General features: G+C 45.6%; 2 protein-coding genes across 6 annotated transcripts in view; one reads left to right on the plus strand and one right to left on the minus strand.

Moving 5' to 3' along the window:
- Positions 1-5,514, minus strand: part of RIOX1 (ribosomal oxygenase 1) — a 34,234-nt gene extending 28,720 nt beyond the window's left edge. The window contains exon 1 of the mRNA XM_072140763.1: positions 5,282-5,514. Coding sequence (XP_071996864.1) covers positions 5,282-5,356 — 75 coding nt within the window. The 5' untranslated portion in view covers positions 5,357-5,514. The remainder of the gene's footprint in view (positions 1-5,281) is intronic.
- A 318-nt stretch (positions 5,515-5,832) lies between these two features.
- EDARADD (EDAR associated via death domain) overlaps positions 5,833-19,840 on the plus strand; it is a 54,888-nt gene continuing 40,880 nt past the window's right edge. For 2 of the 5 annotated variants that reach the window (XM_072140766.1, XM_072140769.1), the window contains exon 1: positions 9,105-9,334. In XM_072140766.1, coding sequence (XP_071996867.1) covers positions 9,307-9,334 — 28 coding nt within the window. In that variant the 5' untranslated portion in view covers positions 9,105-9,306. Of the gene's footprint in view, positions 5,964-6,661; positions 6,716-8,912; positions 9,063-9,104; positions 9,335-19,840 lie in introns of those variants that run through there. The other 3 variants (XM_072140765.1, XM_072140764.1, XM_072140767.1) reach the window with 3 other exon arrangements.

Raw genomic sequence — 19,840 nt, forward strand, 5'->3', positions numbered from 1 at the left:
TTTGATTGTGGAACAGGGATACAGTATGATGTGATGTCCTCCTGTGTACCCCATGAACAGACTAAGCAAGAACGAGCCCCCCAACTGTATTACAGAGCCGATGACTGACTTTTGTTCCTTTTTGATTAACAATCAACACAAGTGTACCTGGATTTTATTGAGACGTTGGAGTCTGGCCAGAACTTTATAGGTAGCACAGAACACTGGACTGGAGATGTGGTGGAGGGACTCTGACATTGACATACAGAGGGAATAGAGGATGTTTCACAGACCACGCCGAAGTGAGATTGACAACATCTCCGGAAGTCTCAACCGACCAACCCAAGTGGGCGTTGCGGGGAGGAGACATTACTGTAGTGAGTGGCGGAGACGGCCCCCACAGGGCAAGACAAGGGGGGTGGTTACGGACAAGGATGTCAGCGAGAACAGCCCCCCCACACAGAGTTATCGCCTTTCATTGTAGAACTCTCCCCTGCTAGTCCGATGATGATTTTAGCCCATTTCCGGTCAAGAAAAGACTCAGAAAGAACAGCCGGATACATGTAGCATGGTCCATGACCTCCAAGCTGCCAATGAGTGCACTGAAGCCCAGTGGTCCCTAGCCCAAACTGGCAGCAGTCCCTGAGAGTGACATATTATTCACTGTTATTGATTTGGCAAATGTTTTCCTCTCTGTGCCCCTACATGAAAATTGCCAGGACCTATTTGCCTTTACCAGTTCAGTATTCCAGTATACCTGATGTAGATTCCCACAAGGGGGTGAAACTCACCCAGCCAATACCCCACGGCCCTACAGGGAGTAGACTGGCAGACTAGCCCCTTACTGGATGTTCTCCTTTTCAGTATGCAGAAGATCTACTGTTTTTGTTTGCCAGGATGCAGCTATTGACCTTATGTGTTTTCTGTTCCAGAAGGGTTGCAAAGTTCCCAGAGACAAACTCCGGTACTGCCAGGAGAAGGTGGTCTTCCTAGGCCACTGCTTCTCAGCCACAGGCAGACACCTGACAGAGGCAAGAAAGCTGGCAATCCAGAATGTGCCCCTGCCCTGAGGCCCTAAGCCTCTTCACATGTTTCTAGGACTGGCCAGCTCCTGCAGGCCTGGGATAAGGTCTGCTGCCTCCAGCCCAATGCTGCCCCTTTCTGACTGAATTGCCTCTTCCCCATTTGCCCTTAGTCAGGAGGCAGTTGATGCATTCCATAGCCTTAAGCTGGCAAATCCTGTCTGCCCCGGCCCTAGGCACATGCCACGGAACCAGACCTTTTATTTTATTTTGCACGGAGTATGTAGGCCACAGGTGTCTTAGTCCAGGAACGTGGTGGCCTCCCCAGTGGCCCAACTATTAGGCCCGGTTAGACTGTGAGGGGAACCCCTCATGTGTCAGTAGCTGCAGCCAGCAATCTGCTCAGCAAGGCCAGTGAGTTGATCCTAGATCACTCAGTTACAGTGCAAACCCCACATACCTTGCACAGTGTCCTCACCCAAGTACAGCCCAAGCATCTGAGCAAAGGCCAGACAGCTCAGACTCCAGTGTGCACTCCAGATGCCCCAGGATACACTGATAAGGTGCACAGCTCTGAATCCTTCGTTCTATCGCCAGTCTTCCAGGATTCAGAGAGGGGGAGAGAAGGGTGATTAACCCAGATGTTGAGTTTTTTTCTCATAGATGGCTCCAGGTCTGCAGGAGAAGACAGACGGTTCTACACTGGATATACAGTGGTCAGTGGCGCACATGAGGTAGTACAAGCAGAACCACTCCACACAGGTCAGCGCAGGAGGTGAAGTGACGGCACTCAGGGAAGCACTACAGCTGGTGGAAGGTAAAAGGGCAAACATCTATACTCCAGGTATAGTTCTGGGGTCTAAACACGACTATGAACCCTTATGGAAGGCTAGAGATTTCCTCACCTCTGCAGGGACCCCCTTTAAGCATGGCACGCTGGTTATAGAGCTCATGGATGCTCTCTTACTTCCACAAGAGGTGGGGATAATAAAAGTAAAAGCACACACAATTTGGTAACTCCACAAGCCAAGGGCAAGTATGTGGATGACGGGATGGCGAAGGCAGCTGCGCAGATGGAGCCCAGAGACTGTCCTGAAGTCTCAGCGGTGAGTTCTGAGCTAAAAGTTTGATACACAGGTGTTCCAGTCCCTGGTGGCCCGAGTGTCATCAGAAGTGAAGGAAGTGTGGAGGAAAGCTGGAGCCCAGATGCCGATGGGACCTGGATGCTGGGAGAGAGGGTGTGCCTGCCCGGAGCCCTGCACCCGACAGTAAGTCAAGTAGGCCACGGACACACACACATATTCCAAATGGCCATGCTAGTGCACATAAACCACCAGTGGTTTGCCCCGGGCATTACTACCCCTGTCACTAGAGTAGTGAAAGCCTGTATAGTCTGTGCCCGCCACAACCCGGGTAAGGTGGTAAAGTCCCCATAGAAGGTGACACCCAAGCTGCTGTATCCCTTCCAGAGACTGCAGATGGATTATATCCAGCTACCAAAAAGTGGTACGTAGGAGTACGTGCTTGTGTGCATTGATCTCTTTCCAGGGTGGCCAGAAGCTTCTCCCATGACCAAGGCTACTGCCAGAGCTGCAGAAAAGAAGTTGGTGAGTGAGATTTTTCTCCAGGTTTGGACTTCCAGAGACCAAAGAGTCCGGTCGCAGAACCCACTTCACTAGACAGGTAAATACTGAAACCTTGTCCCTCCTGGGTGTAGAACAGGCCCTGAACACCCCTTAGCATCCCCAAGTTAGTGGTGGGATTGAAAGACCAAACAGCACTCTTAAGTTAGAGATCCAGAAGGCCATGGAAGTAAAAGGGAAACCATGGCGCGAGTGCTTTCCTGCTGACCATCATTCAGTTAGGACCACACCCACCAGAAAGATGGGATTGTCCCCCTTTGAAGTACTTTTTGGCTGTGCACCCAGACTAAGGCCCCTACTTCCCACAGACCCTATAGCTGATGGCAGGAAACCAGGTGGAACATGCCACAGTTGAGCCAGGCCTTGGAAAAGGTCCGCAAAAGTGTTTCTGATTCCTTTTTCAGATCCAGACAGAGACCTCAGGACGCATAACCTGAAGCCTGGAGACTACGTGGTGGTAAAGAGACACCAGGGAGAGAGTCTGGAGCCTCGCTACGATGGTCCTTTCCAAGTCTTGCTGACAAGTGCCACGTTTGTAAAGCTAGAGGGAAGTCAGCATGCTTCCACGCTTTCTATTGCAAACTTACTTATTCTTCCTGCTAGCTGGTCTCTTCTGACTGACTGTAAGCTCAGTGACACCCCAACCATGACTATCACTGTATCTATAGGGCTGACTGTATGCTCAGGGACACCCCAACCATGACTATCACTGTATCTATAGGGGTGACCAGGATGCCCCCAGGGTAGGAGACTTTACCAATGGGCGGTGCAACAAGACAATGACTTTCTTTAACATTGACAGCACAGGTAACCCAGTATTAGCAGTGTCTGATGTGTACTGGATTTGTGGGGATAGGAGAGTCAGGTCAGGCCTGGAGGCTGGGAAGGTGAGTGCACGGTGATAAGGTTTGTGCATTCCTTCCTCGTGATCCCCAGGGATAAGGTTGATCAGACACATAAGAAAAGGTAGAGAATCCCAAAGGATTCTGGAGGTCTGAGAGAGAAGCACCTAGATGACAACGTTTATATGGATACAGTGGGAGCACCAAGGGGGGTCCCAGATGAGTACAAGGCCCACAATCAGATATGGGCAGGTCTAGAGTCCATTATTCCCCAGAGAGCTATGAGTAAAGATGTTGATTGGATTGGGTTAACTATTTTTATTGTAATCAACAGAGATTTGTGAATTATATCCGAGATGCTTCCCAGAACCGCATGGCTTTGGACATGATCCTTGCTGAGAAGGGAGGAGTCTGTAAGATGGTGGGAGTGGCTTGTCGCATATACATCCCAGATGACATCGCCCCCTATGGATCCATTACCCATGCTCGTGAAAAGATTGAAGGACTGTCCAGGGACCTCAAGAGAAACTCTGGGGTGGACACTTTGCCCTTCACTTTGTGGTTGGGGGATTGGAAGGGTTTCCTTTAAGTGGGGGTGATATAGGGGATTGTGATTTTGCTCTTGTCACTTATGGCGTGCTGTGTGGTCCCCCTCATCAAGTCCACCATGTCCCAGATGTCCGTCCAGGTGGTAAGAACCACGACAGGAGAAGTGCCCGGAGCGGAGGATGATGCTGCCTGTTTACAAACCTATGGACTATGGGAACTCAGTGATGTGATTTGAGTGTGCGGGCCTGTAACCCCTGAGTGACCAGCCTCCAGGGGATCTGGTGAAGAGTTAACAAGTCCAGCAGGTACGGGCTTAGCCTACCTGTGGGTACCTGGAGCTTGAGGAGGTCGCTCGGGATGGAGTTACAGGCCAGCAAAGCTCAAAGGGGGGAATTGTTAAGGAGGTCGCACTGGTTTCGGACGCCATCTTGACTACTGTCCGCCATCTTAGATACAGCGGCCACCTTGGGGGGGGTATGCTTCCCTCTAAGAAGCTATAGAGTTAAATGTTTTAATTCAGCTATTTTTCTCATTTAAACTGTTGTTTGCCTTTTCACTATATCCTTGGCATTTCTTACCGTCCTTCAGGCCTCTGTATTCTTGTTATTTATTTTGGTTATGAAGAAGCTTCTAGGAGCCATTGTGTAGATAAGCATGGCTGTAAACAAGGCCTAGTCATTTTTCCCAGAATGTGCTGGTACAAAAACATAATGGCCAATAGAATCTAAGTGTCTTATCTCTATTCATACAACACCCCAAATGCTGATCTTCATGTGTTAAAATATAGCGGTATTTGTTGGAAATAAACAGTTTGATTTGAGTGCATTGGAAGACCGACTGTGTTTTTCATTTACTCTGTCAGCTCGCTGCCGGCAGCTATCTCATCCTCCCTCAAAGGGTTAATTAGGACTCACCTTACAAAAGTCAAGAGGGCTGTTGGGGCCCTGCATAAAAATCCCTAACACATGTAATATCATCCATGTTCTGTTCAGCCTGGACAATACCTATAATATTGAAATGTGCAAATATCCTCCCTCCATAACTTTTTGCTCTTTGACATTCTAAATAACGTTCACTTTTGGAACTTTATTAAATAATAAAATTATCAAATCTCGGAACTTCCCATGTTAACCCCTTTATTTCTGCTCAGTACAAGCAGTGACAGGACAGCCTGGCCATTGCAGTCCACATCCCCCTGCAACTCTATGACATTACCGGGAGCCCGGCGCAGCGGCAGATCACTCACCTGAGGTTTCATCTTCTTCTTTTCCTGCTGAAAAACCGAAAACGCGGACACACGTGGAGGGGCCATAGCCACCATCTACAGACAGCTGCTAGTAAGGGAAAAAGTCATGTGCGCAGCGGCCTCACTTGCCAGTTTTCCGTCCTGACGTCACTGAACTTCTTTACCTACAGGAGGAAAATGAGTGGGAAGGGCACCATCTAGTGGCAGCTCGTGCACACTGCAGGCTGATTACATGTGCAGTGCATACAGAGAACGACCCTCTCCACAAGGACCTGTACAAAATATATACACACAGTTATGTCTGGAGGCCCCTGTCATGTCCAGCTCCAATATGAATGGCAGAGCAGGGTATATTGAGGACACAGATATGGTTTAAAGAGGAAAACGTGGGTCTACATCCCAATTCAGTCAGTGTGGAGGGTATGGGCGAAAAGCCATAAGCAGTGTGGAAGGTATTTGGGGTAGGGTGGCTATAGGCCATGTGCATGGTAAGCAGAAGATTGAGGGCAAGTTGTAGGTGTGGGTTGGCAGCAGGTGGTATCAGTGTACACTGATGGTACCACAGGTGGAGGATGTACTCAATATAAGTTAATGAGGGGGTGCTGATGCTGCATATCAATTAATGAGGGGGTGCTGCTACTGCTAATGAAATAATGCGTGTGTGCTCAGTATAAATTAATGAGTAAGTGCTGCATATGAATTAATGAAGGGGTTCTGCTGTTGTGAAATATGAATAAGGGGTTAATGGTTCTGCTTATGAATTAATGAGGTGGTGCTGGATATGAATTAATGGGGTTGTGCTCAATATAAATTAATGAGCAGGTGCTGAATATAAATTAATGAAGGGGGGCTGCTGGTGTGAAATATGAATGAGGGGGGCAATGGTTCTGCATATGAATTAATGAGGGGGTGCTGAATTTAAATTTGGGAGTGCCAAACGTGTTTAAATTGTGGAGAATATATACATAATAAAATAAGAGGGGCACGGTTTGTATAAATAATTTAGCATTTAAAATATATTTAGTATATCTAATTTATTTCAGTGATTGTCCACTTTAATCACATTCCAGCAAATAATTAATATTGTTTATGTAACAGACAGTTATTCCATTTTCTAATATACTCAATTTATCAATTCTTTGCGATTTTCTAGATCTCTGCTTGCTGCATTCTTGCTGTCATGCAACCTGAAGCTTCATTATTTACTTCCTGTAGATAAACACCAGTCCATGGGGAAATGATGTCACACAGGAGCACAACTCATCAGTGTCACACAGCTTTGATTACACTGTGCGCCTATGTGACATCACATGACCAGGGATATAATGAGCCATGCACCTGTGTGACATCACATGACCAGGGACCGGTGTTTATCTACAGTAAGTAAATAATGAAGCTTCTTATAGAACAGCAGGCAGTACTACAAATGATGTTGTAAGTAAGAAGATTGAAGTATATTCCATGGTGAAATGAAAAACCAAAGAGTTCTGATATGCTCCTCTCCCCATTTATATCACATTTACTTTCCTACTGTTTCCACACGGGTCCTCTGACAACTGCCACCGCAACTCCAGCACTTCTGTGAGAACTCAAATAGCTTGTGAGCCCCACTGAGACATACTGTACATTTTTGTGAACAGCTACAGTCCATTATGTGCTGCAGAGTCTGCTGATATATGCAACATTAATAATGGTTAGATAAAGAGGAATTCCTTCAAGGCTTAATTACATATATATCATATTTTTTGACTCGTTCCACAAACTAAAGTGCAACCCCTTTAAATTTAATATAATGACATAATGCACATGCATGACTTTACCTCGTCACTCCATGGCACATATGCCAAGTTTCATAAGACTATGGCTGGTGCCACACGTAGCGCTTTGTCTGCGCTTGAAAACGCCGGGCCTCGGCCCGATCGCATTGGTGCTTCTATGGAAACGCCTGCGGGGGAACGAGCCGCCGGTGTTTTGCCCCGGTGGACGCGGCTTTGTCTGCGTTTGCGTTTTCAAACGCAACGTGTGTCATCACCCTAAGGCCCCTTCCACACTTGCGTTTTTCATGCGCATTTTCTGCGCATGCTTTTGACGCGCCGAACTTGCACTACACTCTGACACATTGTAATCAATGGGCTTTTCCAGACTTGCATTTTTTTTCACACACGTGCGCGTTTTTTTTAACGCACGTTTATATCTCAGCATGCTCTACTTTTGCAAGTCACGCGCGTGAAAAATGCACCTTACAAGTCTATGGAGATGCATCAAAAACGCATTGCACTCTGAGACACTGCCAAGTCCAATGCAAGTGCAATGCGTTTTTCATGCATCATTTGCCATAGAAAAGATAGAGCTCAGTCCTGCGCTACCTGTGCGTGAAATACGCATTGAAATTACATTGAAAATGTGAGTGAAAAACAGACACTGAACAAACTGACTGAAAACTGATTGAACTCAGTTCTCAGGATTTGGTCAGTTTTTCACTGACCCAATCCTGATCGCACCCTGATCACACTCTGATGTGATCTGCAACGCAAGTGTGGAAGGGGCCTATGGCTCCTTTTCAGGGCGCGTTCACACGTTGCGTTTTGACCTGCGTTTTCATTGCGTTTGAAACGCATATACAACAGCTGAGGAGAGGTGATTTGCCTAATTACATCACTGTTAACATTTCCGTTTAGAAAACGCACCGTAAACGCAATGTTCACACACGCGTTAACAAAGCGTTAACGCATGTGTTTTGTTAACGCATGAACGCGCCCTCAGCAATTAGCAAGTTATTTGCAAACTTTTGTGTACAATTTTACTTTTAGGCCACGGTCACACGTTGTGCTAGACGTACGTTCGGGCCGAGGACTGCTCCCTGTGTGCTAGCGTCGTGTTATGAACAGCCTCAGGGCGCGTTCACACGTTGCGTTTTGACCTGCGTTTTCATTGCGTTTGAAACGCATATACAACAGCTGAGGAGAGGTGATTTGCCTAATTTCATCACTGTTAACGCATGCGTTAACAAAACGCATCGTAAACGCGATGTTAACGCATGCGTTAACAAAGCGTTAACGCATGCGTTTTGTAAACGCATGCGTTAACATTGCGTTTACAAACGTAAACGGTAATGTAATTAGGCAAATTACCTCACATCAGCTGTTGCATATGCGTTCCAAACGCAATGAAAACGCAACCAAAACGCAACGTGTGAACGCGCCCTCAGGGTGCGGTCACACGCTGCGTTTTGGTTGCGTTTTCATTGCGTTTTGAAACGCATTACAACAGCTGAGATGAGGTGATTTGCTTAATTACATTAATGTTAACATTTGCATTTACAAAACACAATGTAAAAGCGGGGTTTACATATGTGTTAAAGCGTTATCATCACGTTTACACTGCGTTTTGTTACGCAAATGTTAACAGTAATTAGGCAAATCACCTCATTTCAGCTGTTGTTATGCGTTTCAAAATGCAATGAAAACGCAACCAAAACGCACTGACCGCGCCCTTACATATTGTCTGATTTGATGACGACTGCGTTCCTGGCGTTGATCTGTATTCCTGCTACTAATAAAGCAAATTCTAAACAAAAATAAGTAGGTAGTATGATTCAATACAAAAATGTATATTGTCCTTCTTCTTCAAGAATATCAATACCACAGGTGTTTGCAGAAAATACATAAAAGATTGGAAGAATCCCGAAAAATGTAGCAAATTATAGAGACGTTGATGATTGTGGATAATGGCCTGAGGCGTCTATTCTCACTTGGAGATCTGCTGCAGTCATACAATAAAGGTATGTCTGAATGGGCCTCTTTATGAGCAGGGTGGGGAGGCAGCGAGGAGGGGGGAGAGGTGTTACATCCAGATAATCACCATATCCAGTAGGTGGTGTGAATATGCTTCTGAAACGTCACTTTTTCTTTTAAGGAAAAAAAAAAACATAAAGTTGCTAATAGTAGAAGCAGGAAGTAAGGAGTTCAGAGCCTTCGCTACTTGTTGTGAGATCCAGACAAGGAATCCTGTGACAATACAGACACATGGCTTCTGAGGAGCCTCTCTCGGAAGGTAATGGTGTTTTATTTCTATGTGTATGTTAATATTACTGATACAACCTGTTAGTAGTGCGCTGAATGGCTGACAAATAGAGGGAATTGGCAACACTGACAAGCTCAGTTTAATTTATTGTCTTATGCAAAGTAATGGTGTTACTTAAAACAAAGTTTTGTCTTAGAACATAGGTATTGTTTGATACTAAAATGCATAAAATCCCTTGTTTAGGGATTAAAAAATAATGTGCATTACCTGTTTGTACATGTATTGTAGTTATTGTTTGAAAGTTGTATTTAATTGTTTTCTTAATTGTTATTTACATACATCTTTGCTTGCTTCACTCTTGTTCTGCTCAGTGTTTTACATTAGAATGTGGAAGTAAAAACTAGAAGTGGATCATATAGAGTAAAATAGTAATCTAAAGTTTTGTACATCTTCAGTGTTTTGGACCCATGTAAATACGGACTTCATAGTTCTCCAAAGAACCTGATTAGATTGAAGAAAATCTATCGTCAAGCATGATAAACCAGGGACACTTAATTATGAATCCAGGAACCATGACTGTGATAATCTTCTTATATGTGTTATGCATGGCCTCCTTCCTTCTAAAATCTGATTTCAAAATTATGCCAAGGAGCATAAAGGGCTCTAGGAGTGGTACCAGAGCCCCTCATTGCTGCGGATTCTCAGGCTGTTACAATGAGCATCAACCACCCGCCTACTCTCTCCTTCCTCTCTGTGTAATCTAGCAATAGGAGGAAGTGCAAGGGAGTGGAGACCTTGTAACAGCCTATGAAGTTACAGCTCCGAGGGGCTCTGGTAGTACATCCTACATAATCCTGAAAGTTTATATTAGAAGAAATGAGGCCATGGATAACAGGTCCTAGAACCTGTATCTATGAGTAAGTGCCCCTTCATATTCTTTTTTTCTTTTTTTGCTCTTATTTCTGCAACTTTTTTGTAGCACATTTGTGGATTTTACAATTTTATTCGCCACCGAACTTCTTGTGTTGCACCTGAATTATTTTACCAATCCAGATGTTGAAATCTATGTTGAAAACATAGATACACAACAAAAAAGCACTGTGTGAGGTCAACTTTACCTACTAAGGGAGCTCCCACACAATGCCCCAGTCAATCCATTGACCACAGGAGATGCCATTTGTTGCATCATTGTTATATACGATACAATAAACTACCCTGAGGCGGAGGTCAAATGTTGCATTTCTAATACATTAATACTGTTTTTCAAACTCTATTTGTATGCATATGTCTTCTAAGCATCATCAAACTACATTCAAATAATTTGTATTGTGTGCAGGCTCCCTTAGGCTAATTGCAAATGTTATGAAAAAAAACTGCATGTAAATCTGCACTAAATTTGATCTGTTTATATGCACATATTCCCTGCAGATTTGTTGGTGGTTGGTGAAAGCTGCAGACTTGCCCTGTGTACCAGGCAGTAGGCCTGAGGCACTAGTAGTTCCTGGGATTAATGGCTGTGGCAACACTGAAGGTGTGCTGCACACTGTGACCTGAGCAGACCATGTGCTCTCACCCAGCAGGGGTTTTTATACTCCCCCTGGTCAGGTGGTAACACCTCTCCAATCACCTGCCATCTTTCATAACAGACACATCATTGGATTGAGTGCCGATCATACATACTATCAAACATAATAACATGGTAGTAACACAAATCCCATTCACGCATACACCAGTTAACTGTTGCCTGGCAGTATCTACAGCTGCAATTATACAATTCTCAGATTCTAGGAGCTTCCTAGAGAGGTGATCAATCTCCCTAACAGCTCCTGACCTGAGGAGGGCGCTATTCCCAACTACCAGCCTGCCTATGCATTGGCAGGGGTGTTGCATATTCAGCAGCCTCACCTCACTAACGAAATATCTAGCAGCCTCACATCATTGATAAAATAAGCAACAACCTACCCACAGTAATAAAATGTCCAGTAGCTGCCCCTCATTCATGAAATATGCAACAGCCTCCCCTTACTAATTATAAGTCCAGCAGCAGAGCCCCTCATCATATATATACCTCAGTACTTACACTCCCGTGCATCGGTGATCCCTGCGGCATCCTCTTCCCCTTCATGCCACCTCAAAGCAAAGTGCTGTCGCCTGTGAACTGCTGTGTTGTAGCCTATGACAGGATCTTGCGTAGAATTAATCTGTACACAAAGTTGAGCACCAGATATACAATGAGACCTGTGGGAATTATGTGCCTGCTCTTGATAAATTCCCCCAAAAAGATCCATAAAAATTGAGTGCCGATCATACATACTATCAAATCCCATTCACGCAATAAACATATTTAAACTCTAAAACCCACAATTAATTAACAAAGACAGAAGACAACCATTTGTGGGATAAAAAGGCCAGGATGCTTTATTAAGGGGTAACCAATGATATAAACCTTTATTTAATTATAGTAATGAATAACAACAACATAATAATTAATCATACATAAATAAACATGCTTATGTATTTATATCTATACCCACATCTGATAAATGAACCAAATCTGCATTATTCAAACCTTCTATGAAACCGTTCAAATCTACATGCCTGTAAGAGAAAATATATATACAAGGTAAGTATTTCAGCATTACCCTGTTAATTATCTTCCTTATTTTTCCCAGAAAATCCCATTCCCCTGCCATGATAGGCGTGGGATTATTTCAGAGTACCTACAGCACCTTTTCTCATAGAAGTTTGGCTGGATGATGCCTGCCTTAAAGGAACCACCCTTTGTGGCAACATTTAATTTACCCATATTCCAATGAACCTTTACACCCCAGCGTACTGATGGGTACAGGGCCGATTCTAGCATATTTGCTGCCTGAGGCGAATATTAAAATGCTGCCCCCCCCCCCCCCCCCGCTCCTTGTTAAGTAAATCCTTAAACTTTACTAACAACCCTACAGACAGCTCCCTGACACTGTGTGACTGACTACAGGATCTGAGAGGCATTAGTGGCATCTAGTACCTTATAGATGACAATCTCTTCCATCAGGAGGACTTTATTCCAGGTTCTCCAATCCATGACGTATCAAAGGTGAATTCACGGCCGGATATCTTCAGCTCCGTGCAGCATCTCCACCCGGCGTCCCTAAAAATACCACAGTCACTTACAGTATGAAGTCTCCTGGATAACAACACTGTGCTCCTAAATAATATATACCCCTCACAACACAACTGACCGCACTCTCCCCACATATAACACATCCCTTCAATATCCCTGCTCTCATATATTTAAAGGCCTCATTATTCACCACCCAATTAAATTATATACAGCTCCCATATACAGATCCCCTACAGCTTAAATAAAATCTTGCCCCACATATACATCCCCCCAGCTTAGTAATATACTGTACCCCATATACATCCCCCCAGCTTAGTAATATACTGTATCCCATATACATCCCCCCAGCTTAGTAATATACTGTATCCCATATACATCCCCCAGCTTAGTAATATACTGTATCCCATATACAGCCCCAGCTTAGTAATATACTGTATCCCATATACATCCCCCCAGCTTAGTAATATACTGTATCCCATATACAGCCCCCAGCTTAGTAATATACTGTATCCCATATACATCCCCCAGCTTAGTAATATACTATATCCCATATACAGCCCCCAGCTTAGTAATATACTGTATCCCATATACAACCCCCCCAGCTTAGTAATATACTGTATCCCATATACAGCCCCCCCCAGCTTAGTAATATACTGTATCCCATATACATCCCCCCAGCTAAGTAATATACTGTACCCCATATACAGCCCCCCAGCTTAGTAATATACTGTATCCCATATACATACCCCCAGCTTAGTAATATACTGTATCCCATATACAGCCCCCAGCTTAGTAATATACTGTATCCCATATACAGCCCTCCAGCTTAGTAATATACTGATTCCCATATACATCCCCCCAGCTTAGTAATATACTGTATCCCATATACATCCCCCCAGCTTAGTAATATACTGTACCCCATATACATCCCCCCAGCTTAGTAATATACTGTATCCCATATACAGCCCCCCAGCTTAGTAATATACTGTATCCCATATACAGCCCCAGCTTAGTAATATACTGTATCCTATATACAGCCCCCCAGCTTAGTAATATACTGTATCCCATATACAGCCCCCAGCTTAGTAATATACTGTATCCCATATACATCCCCCCAGCTTAGTAATATACTGTATCCCATATACAGCCCCCCAGCTTAGTAATATACTGTATCCCATATACAGCCCCAGCTTAGTAATATACTGTATCCTATATACAGCCCCCCAGCTTAGTAATATACTGTATCCCATATACAGCCCCCAGCTTAGTAATATACTGTATCCCATATACATCCCCCCAGCTTAGTAATATACTGTATCCCATATACATCCCCCCAGCTTAGTAATATACTGTATCCCATATACATCCCCCCAGCTTAGTAATATACTGTATCCCATATACATCCCCCTAGCTTAGTAATATACTGTACCCCATATACATCCCCCCAGCTTAGTAATATACTGTATCCCATATACATCCCCCAGCTTAGTAATATACTGTATCCCATATACATCCCCCCAGCTTAGTAATATACTGTATCCCATATACATCCCCCCAGCTTAGTAATATACTGTATCCCATATACAGCCCCCCAGCTTAGTAATATACTGTACCCCATATACATCCCCCAGCTTAGTAATATACTGTTTCCCATATACAGTCCCCCCCAGCTTAGTAATATACTGTACCCCATATACATCCCCCAGCTTAGTAATATACTGTACCCCATATACATCCCCCCAGCTTAGTAATATACTGTATCCCATATACAGCCCCCCAGCTTAGTAATATACTGTACCCCATATACATCCCCCTAGCTTAGTAATATACTGTACCCCATATACATCCCCCCAGCTTAGTAATATACTGTATCCCATATACATCCCCCCAGCTTAGTAATATACTGTACCCCATATACATCCCCCCAGCTTAGTAATATACTGTACCCCATATACATCCCCCCAGCTTAGTAATATACTGTATCCCATATACAGCCCCCCAGCTTAGTAATATACTGTACCCCATATACATCCCCCTAGCTTAGTAATATACTGTACCCCATATACATCCCCCCAGCTTAGTAATATACTGTACCCCATATACATCCCCCCAGCTTAGTAATATACTGTACCCCATATACAGCCCCAGCTTAGTAATATACTGTACCCCATAAACAGCCCCAGCTTAGTAATATACTGTATCCCATATACAGCCCCCCAGCTTAGTGATATACTGTACTCCATATACAGCCCCAGCTTAGTAATATACTGTATCCCATATACAGCCCTCAGCTTAGTGATATATAATATATAGCATCCCCCCCAGTATAAAATAATTATGGCCCCATATAATATATATAGCATCCCCCCAGTATAAAATAATTATAGCCCCAAATCCCCAAATAAAATATAGCATCGCCCCCCTAGTATAAAATAATTATGGCCCCAAATAATACATATAGCATCCCCCCCCTAGTATAAAATAATTATGGCCCCAAATAATATATATAGCATCCCCCCCCCTAGTATAAGATAATTATGGCCCCAAATAATACATATAGCACCCCCCCCCCAGTATAAGATAAGTATGGCCCCAAATAATACATATAGCATCCCCCCCCCCTAGTATAAGATAAGTATGGCCCCAAATAATACATATAGCATCCCCCCCCCCAGTATAAGATAAGTATGGCCCCAAATAATACATATAGCATCCCCCCCCCCTAGTATAAGATAAGTATGGCCCCAAATAATACATATAGCACCCCCCCTTAGTATAAAATAATTATGGCCCCATATGATATCTATAGCGTCCCCCCCTCCCCCAGTATTAAACGTTTTCTAGCCCTATATAGTACCCCCCCTCCCAGTATAACATGAAACCTCCCCACATTTAATTAAAGTACATGAAAAATAATAAAATCATACTCACCTGCAGGCAGCTGCTCCCTCGGCGCGGCTCCGGTCTTCACGCGGCCTTCACTCCGGTCTTCCTGTGTGCCGCGGTTCCGCACAGTGACACAGGCGCATGACGTCATGACGCCTGTGTCACTGCTTAGGACGGAGCGCGCAGCTGCCGGAAAGGCGCTGCGTCGCTCCGCATATAAATCGCGCCTGTGTCTTAAAGAGACAGGCGCGATTTATTTAGCTGGTGGGCGATTCGGGCGTTAATGGACGCCCGAATCGCCCACTTTAGAGCGGCAAATTTCGCCGCCCTTTACAGGGACCCGCATTCTGCCGAGAATTTTCATCTGGCCTCATGGCAGATGCGGCCCTGGATGGGTATACCGCCAGCTTTTGGCGGAAAGTCTCATCGTAATGAAACCACGCCATACCGCCAAAATTGCGATATGCATCTAAAATGATTTCCTGATGCTGGAATACTCCCATTGCAACCTCAGGAAATTTTTCAGTAAGAACAGCAGAGTATATACAAAATGCCTGTAACCAATTGAAAATTGATTTTGACACTATACACCTCCTGTCCTCATCTGATTTTTCATCTTTTTTTCTCATGTTTGATATGATCCTTGGTAGACGGCAGCAGCGACATAATGTCAATAAATTCCCTCTTCCAAATTCGCTCCTTAACAGAGGACAGCAAATGGAAACCTTAAGGAGACATTTCACACAGGGGCGTAACTACAGCGGTAGCAGCCATAGCAGCCGCTATGGGGCCCACAGTGTCAGGGGGCCCCGTCATCCGACCTGACACAATAAAGAATGGAGGATGTGCACCATTATATCTATATTGTACTGCACATTGTCCAGTATAATAGGCATATAACATATACTGTGATGTATATATGCATTATCTGTGATGTGTATATGGTGTCTGTACACACTGTATGTGAGTATGTTGTATAAGGCACTGTATGTGTGTGTATATGCACATGTATTTATATGTGATTGTAACTTGCATGTGTGAGTATACTAATGTGTATATTTTTTAAGTGGGAAGGGGGGCCTGCTAGGGGGCCCTGTGTCTCCTAGTTACGCCACTAATTTCACATAAAATAGGTTCTCTTAGCGCTGCCTCCACCACACCCGAACAGAAGTAACAGACGGAGTTTGCGGCCATACACTGGCTACAGAGGGATTATGATTTCGCATTGATTTTAAGAAAGAGTTAAACATTTCAGGCTGACGCCCCCTGGCTGGGACCAGAGGAAATGGATTGCCTTCTTTCTGTTGGCTGATGTATCAGCGGGCCACCGTCACTCCTTGCTTCTTCCAGGGTCTGTTCATGGTGCGGGCCGGCTGACTGCTGTGGTACAGAGATACCTCCTCAATCCCTGAGTGAGAGACTGTCCGCTGAGAACCTCTCACCGCTGCTGCTGAAAGCCTCCTCCTCCTGCCAAGCTCCGCCCCCTTAGCCACTGCTGAGCGATTCCCGGTTTGTGACCTGCCTGTCTTCTTCTGGGTCCACCCATGCTCCTTTACGCCAGCGAACTTCTTCCTGATGCTATCCGGAGGCGGGGTATATATGCTCCGGCTCTTCCTGCTCCTCTTCGCCGGAAGTTCCGGCACGGTTAGAAGCTCCTCCGCCATGTGAGCACCACGCGATGTCCCGGCTGGCTCCTCACTGTGCGCCGCTCCTAGGCACCGAACATCCAGGACTACTTCTTCTTCCTCAGGGTCTGACAGCTCCCCTGGTTCCAGCTCTCTTCTTACCGCAGGTACTGCCACTTGTAGGTAGCACCGCAGCCATTCCTCGCCGCCAGCTTCAGATGCCTTTGTCTGCATCAGGTCCCGAATCAGCTCGTCCATCCCGATGAAGCACTGAACATCTCTTCTTCTTGAAAACTAGCACCGTGACCCAGCTGGCGGCCCCTTTTATTTGTAAGTGAGTGCGAATCAGCTCGCTGCAATATTTTCATAACAGTAAAAATTAGGGAAAGCTTGTAACACAGTTTTTACCTCAGAGATAAGTTCCATCCTTTCATTGCCAAACCAAGTATAAGATGATTAACCATTAAAAACCACATTGCTGAGGGATTGTGCCACCGTGTATCCCCTTCCCTAAACTTCAGGGCCCCCTTGTCAGGCATTGAGTGCGTGCTCACAGATTTGTATATAATAATCGGGTAAAGCAGATCGTTGCCATATGTTTCTGATACATCCCCATAGACTTGTATGCGTCTACTGCAAAAGTAAAGCATGTTGTCAGTTATGCATTGTTTTAACATGTGTCAATCTGAAAAAGGCCACAGAACTCACATGATTAGAGATGAGTGAACCTGATATTTCCGTGGGGTTTGGCCACGTGACTGAAGAGCCAATCCAGAGAATTGAGGCCCCTAGCAAGTAGCCATGGCTATGACTGGCCAGTGGTGTCCGCCTATCGCTGTGGTTGTTGCTCTTCGGGTGTCCGGGTCACATGGCCAAACCTGAACCCTGGACCACTTGGTCCATTGGGTCTACTCATCTCTACCCGCTATAAACAGTTCGCATGAAAAGGCCTTTAGGTTGAAGACAAATTGTATTTGAAGCTCTTCATGCAATACTTCTCAATTTATTCATTCCATTCAGGTAGTGTTTCATGGAAAAGTGAAGCATGTTGTAGTCAGAATTGGTTTGCTACAAGGCACCAACTTATGCCCTGACCAGACACATGCCTGTTTGGCTTGGATGAGTATGCATGTGTTCTCAACACTGTCAGGATACTGGGTCTGTGGACCTCTGGACCACCGTTGGAGATGGTACTAGCCGACACCTGGGACCGGAGTCTAAGTGGCACCTGGACTTCACCAGAGCCCGCCACAAAGCGGGATGGTCTTGTTGCGGCAGGGTGCCAAGGTTGAAATGCAGAACGCAGTCCGAGCCCGGGGTGACAGCGGGAGAACAGCGCTGGAAGGAAAACTGGAACTTGCAGCAGGAACATGGGAGCAGCAACCCGGAACAGGAACGCAGGAACAAACTGGAACATGGGAACAGGAACACAGGAACAGACTGGAACACGGGAACAGGAACACAGGAACGGACCGGAACACAGGAACAGGAACACAGGAGCAGGAACTGGAACACATGAACACAGAGGGGCTTTCACTTCACAAGAATGGCTTGAAGATCCGCCGGGGATCGATGGGAGCCGCCGGTCTAAATAGCAGAACCGGATGTGACCAGCGGCAATCATCTGTGTGCTGGCCCTTTAAATCTCCGTGTGCAGGTGCGCGTGTGCCCTAAGGAGCAGGTATGCGCGGGGGCCTAGGCCGGACGGGAGCATGGAGAGATACGTTCAGAGAGGGGCCCGGGGCAGCGCCATGGAGAGGGGCACGGCTGACAGTACCCCCTTTGGCCTCTCCCTATTCTTTTTGGTCCCAAGAAACCTTTGGAGAAGAGTCCGATCCAAAAATGTTCTTTTCAGGCTCCCAGGATCTCTCCTCAGGCACCAACCCTTTCCAGTTTACAAGGAATAACTGCTTACCCCTCACGGTCTTCCTGTCCAGAACCTCCTTAAACTCATAGACATCTGGGGAGTCAGCCTCAGGAGGAGGAGATTGCTGAGAGAAGCGGTTCAGAACGACTGGCTTCAGGAGATAGACATGGAAGGAGTTTGCGGATCGAAGGAGGAAGGCGGAGCTTGTAGGCCACTGGGTTAATGCGCTTGATTACCTCAAAGGGACCAAGGTACTGGGGACCAAGCTTGTAACTTGGTATCTTAAGCCTGATGTATCTGGAAGATAACCACACTTTGTCACCCATAAAAAAGACAGGAGGAGCTTGCCGCTTCTTATGAGCCTGAGTTTTGGTGCGGTCTGTGGGTCAAAGAAGAGACTAGCGGGTCTGGTCCTAAATAGATTTGAGGTCCTGCACCAGATCCTCTACCGCAGGGACATCAGAGGGAGTAGACAGCGGAAGAGGAGGACGAGGGATTTGTCTGTAGACCACAAAGAACGGAGCCGTGCCAGCAGACCCAGAGTCCAGGGAATTGTAGAAGAAGAGACGAAGTGGCGGAGGTAACAGCCTAAAGTCTGGTTGACCCTTTCTACGTGGCCATTCGAGGGTGGTCGGCAGAAGAAAAGTCAAGGTTGACTTGTAGCTGGTTACACAAGGAACGGCAGAACTTGGACACAAACTGGACAGCTTGGTCGGACATGATGTGTAGCGGAAGTCCATGCAGCCGGAAGATCTTTGACCAGATCTGGCCACCAATAGTAACTGGAGATGAGGGCCAAGTAACGTGGCACCCATGGGTGCCCAGCCACACGTGAAGAATGTCCCGAAGACAGAATCCTCTTCCGGAGAGCTGGTCTAACATACTTCTTGCCGGGAGGTAGCTGCCAAAGATCCAGTGGAGCTGCAACAATCTGGTCAGGAGAGATGATGTGCCGAGGAACTGGTTCTTCTCCAGCAACATCCGAAGCATGGGACAGTGCATCAGACTTGACATGAATCAGCAGGTTGAAGCAAGAGAAAAAC

This window comes from Engystomops pustulosus, chromosome 3, assembly GCF_040894005.1.
Source record: "Engystomops pustulosus chromosome 3, aEngPut4.maternal, whole genome shotgun sequence".
NCBI lineage: Eukaryota > Metazoa > Chordata > Amphibia > Anura > Leptodactylidae > Engystomops > Engystomops pustulosus.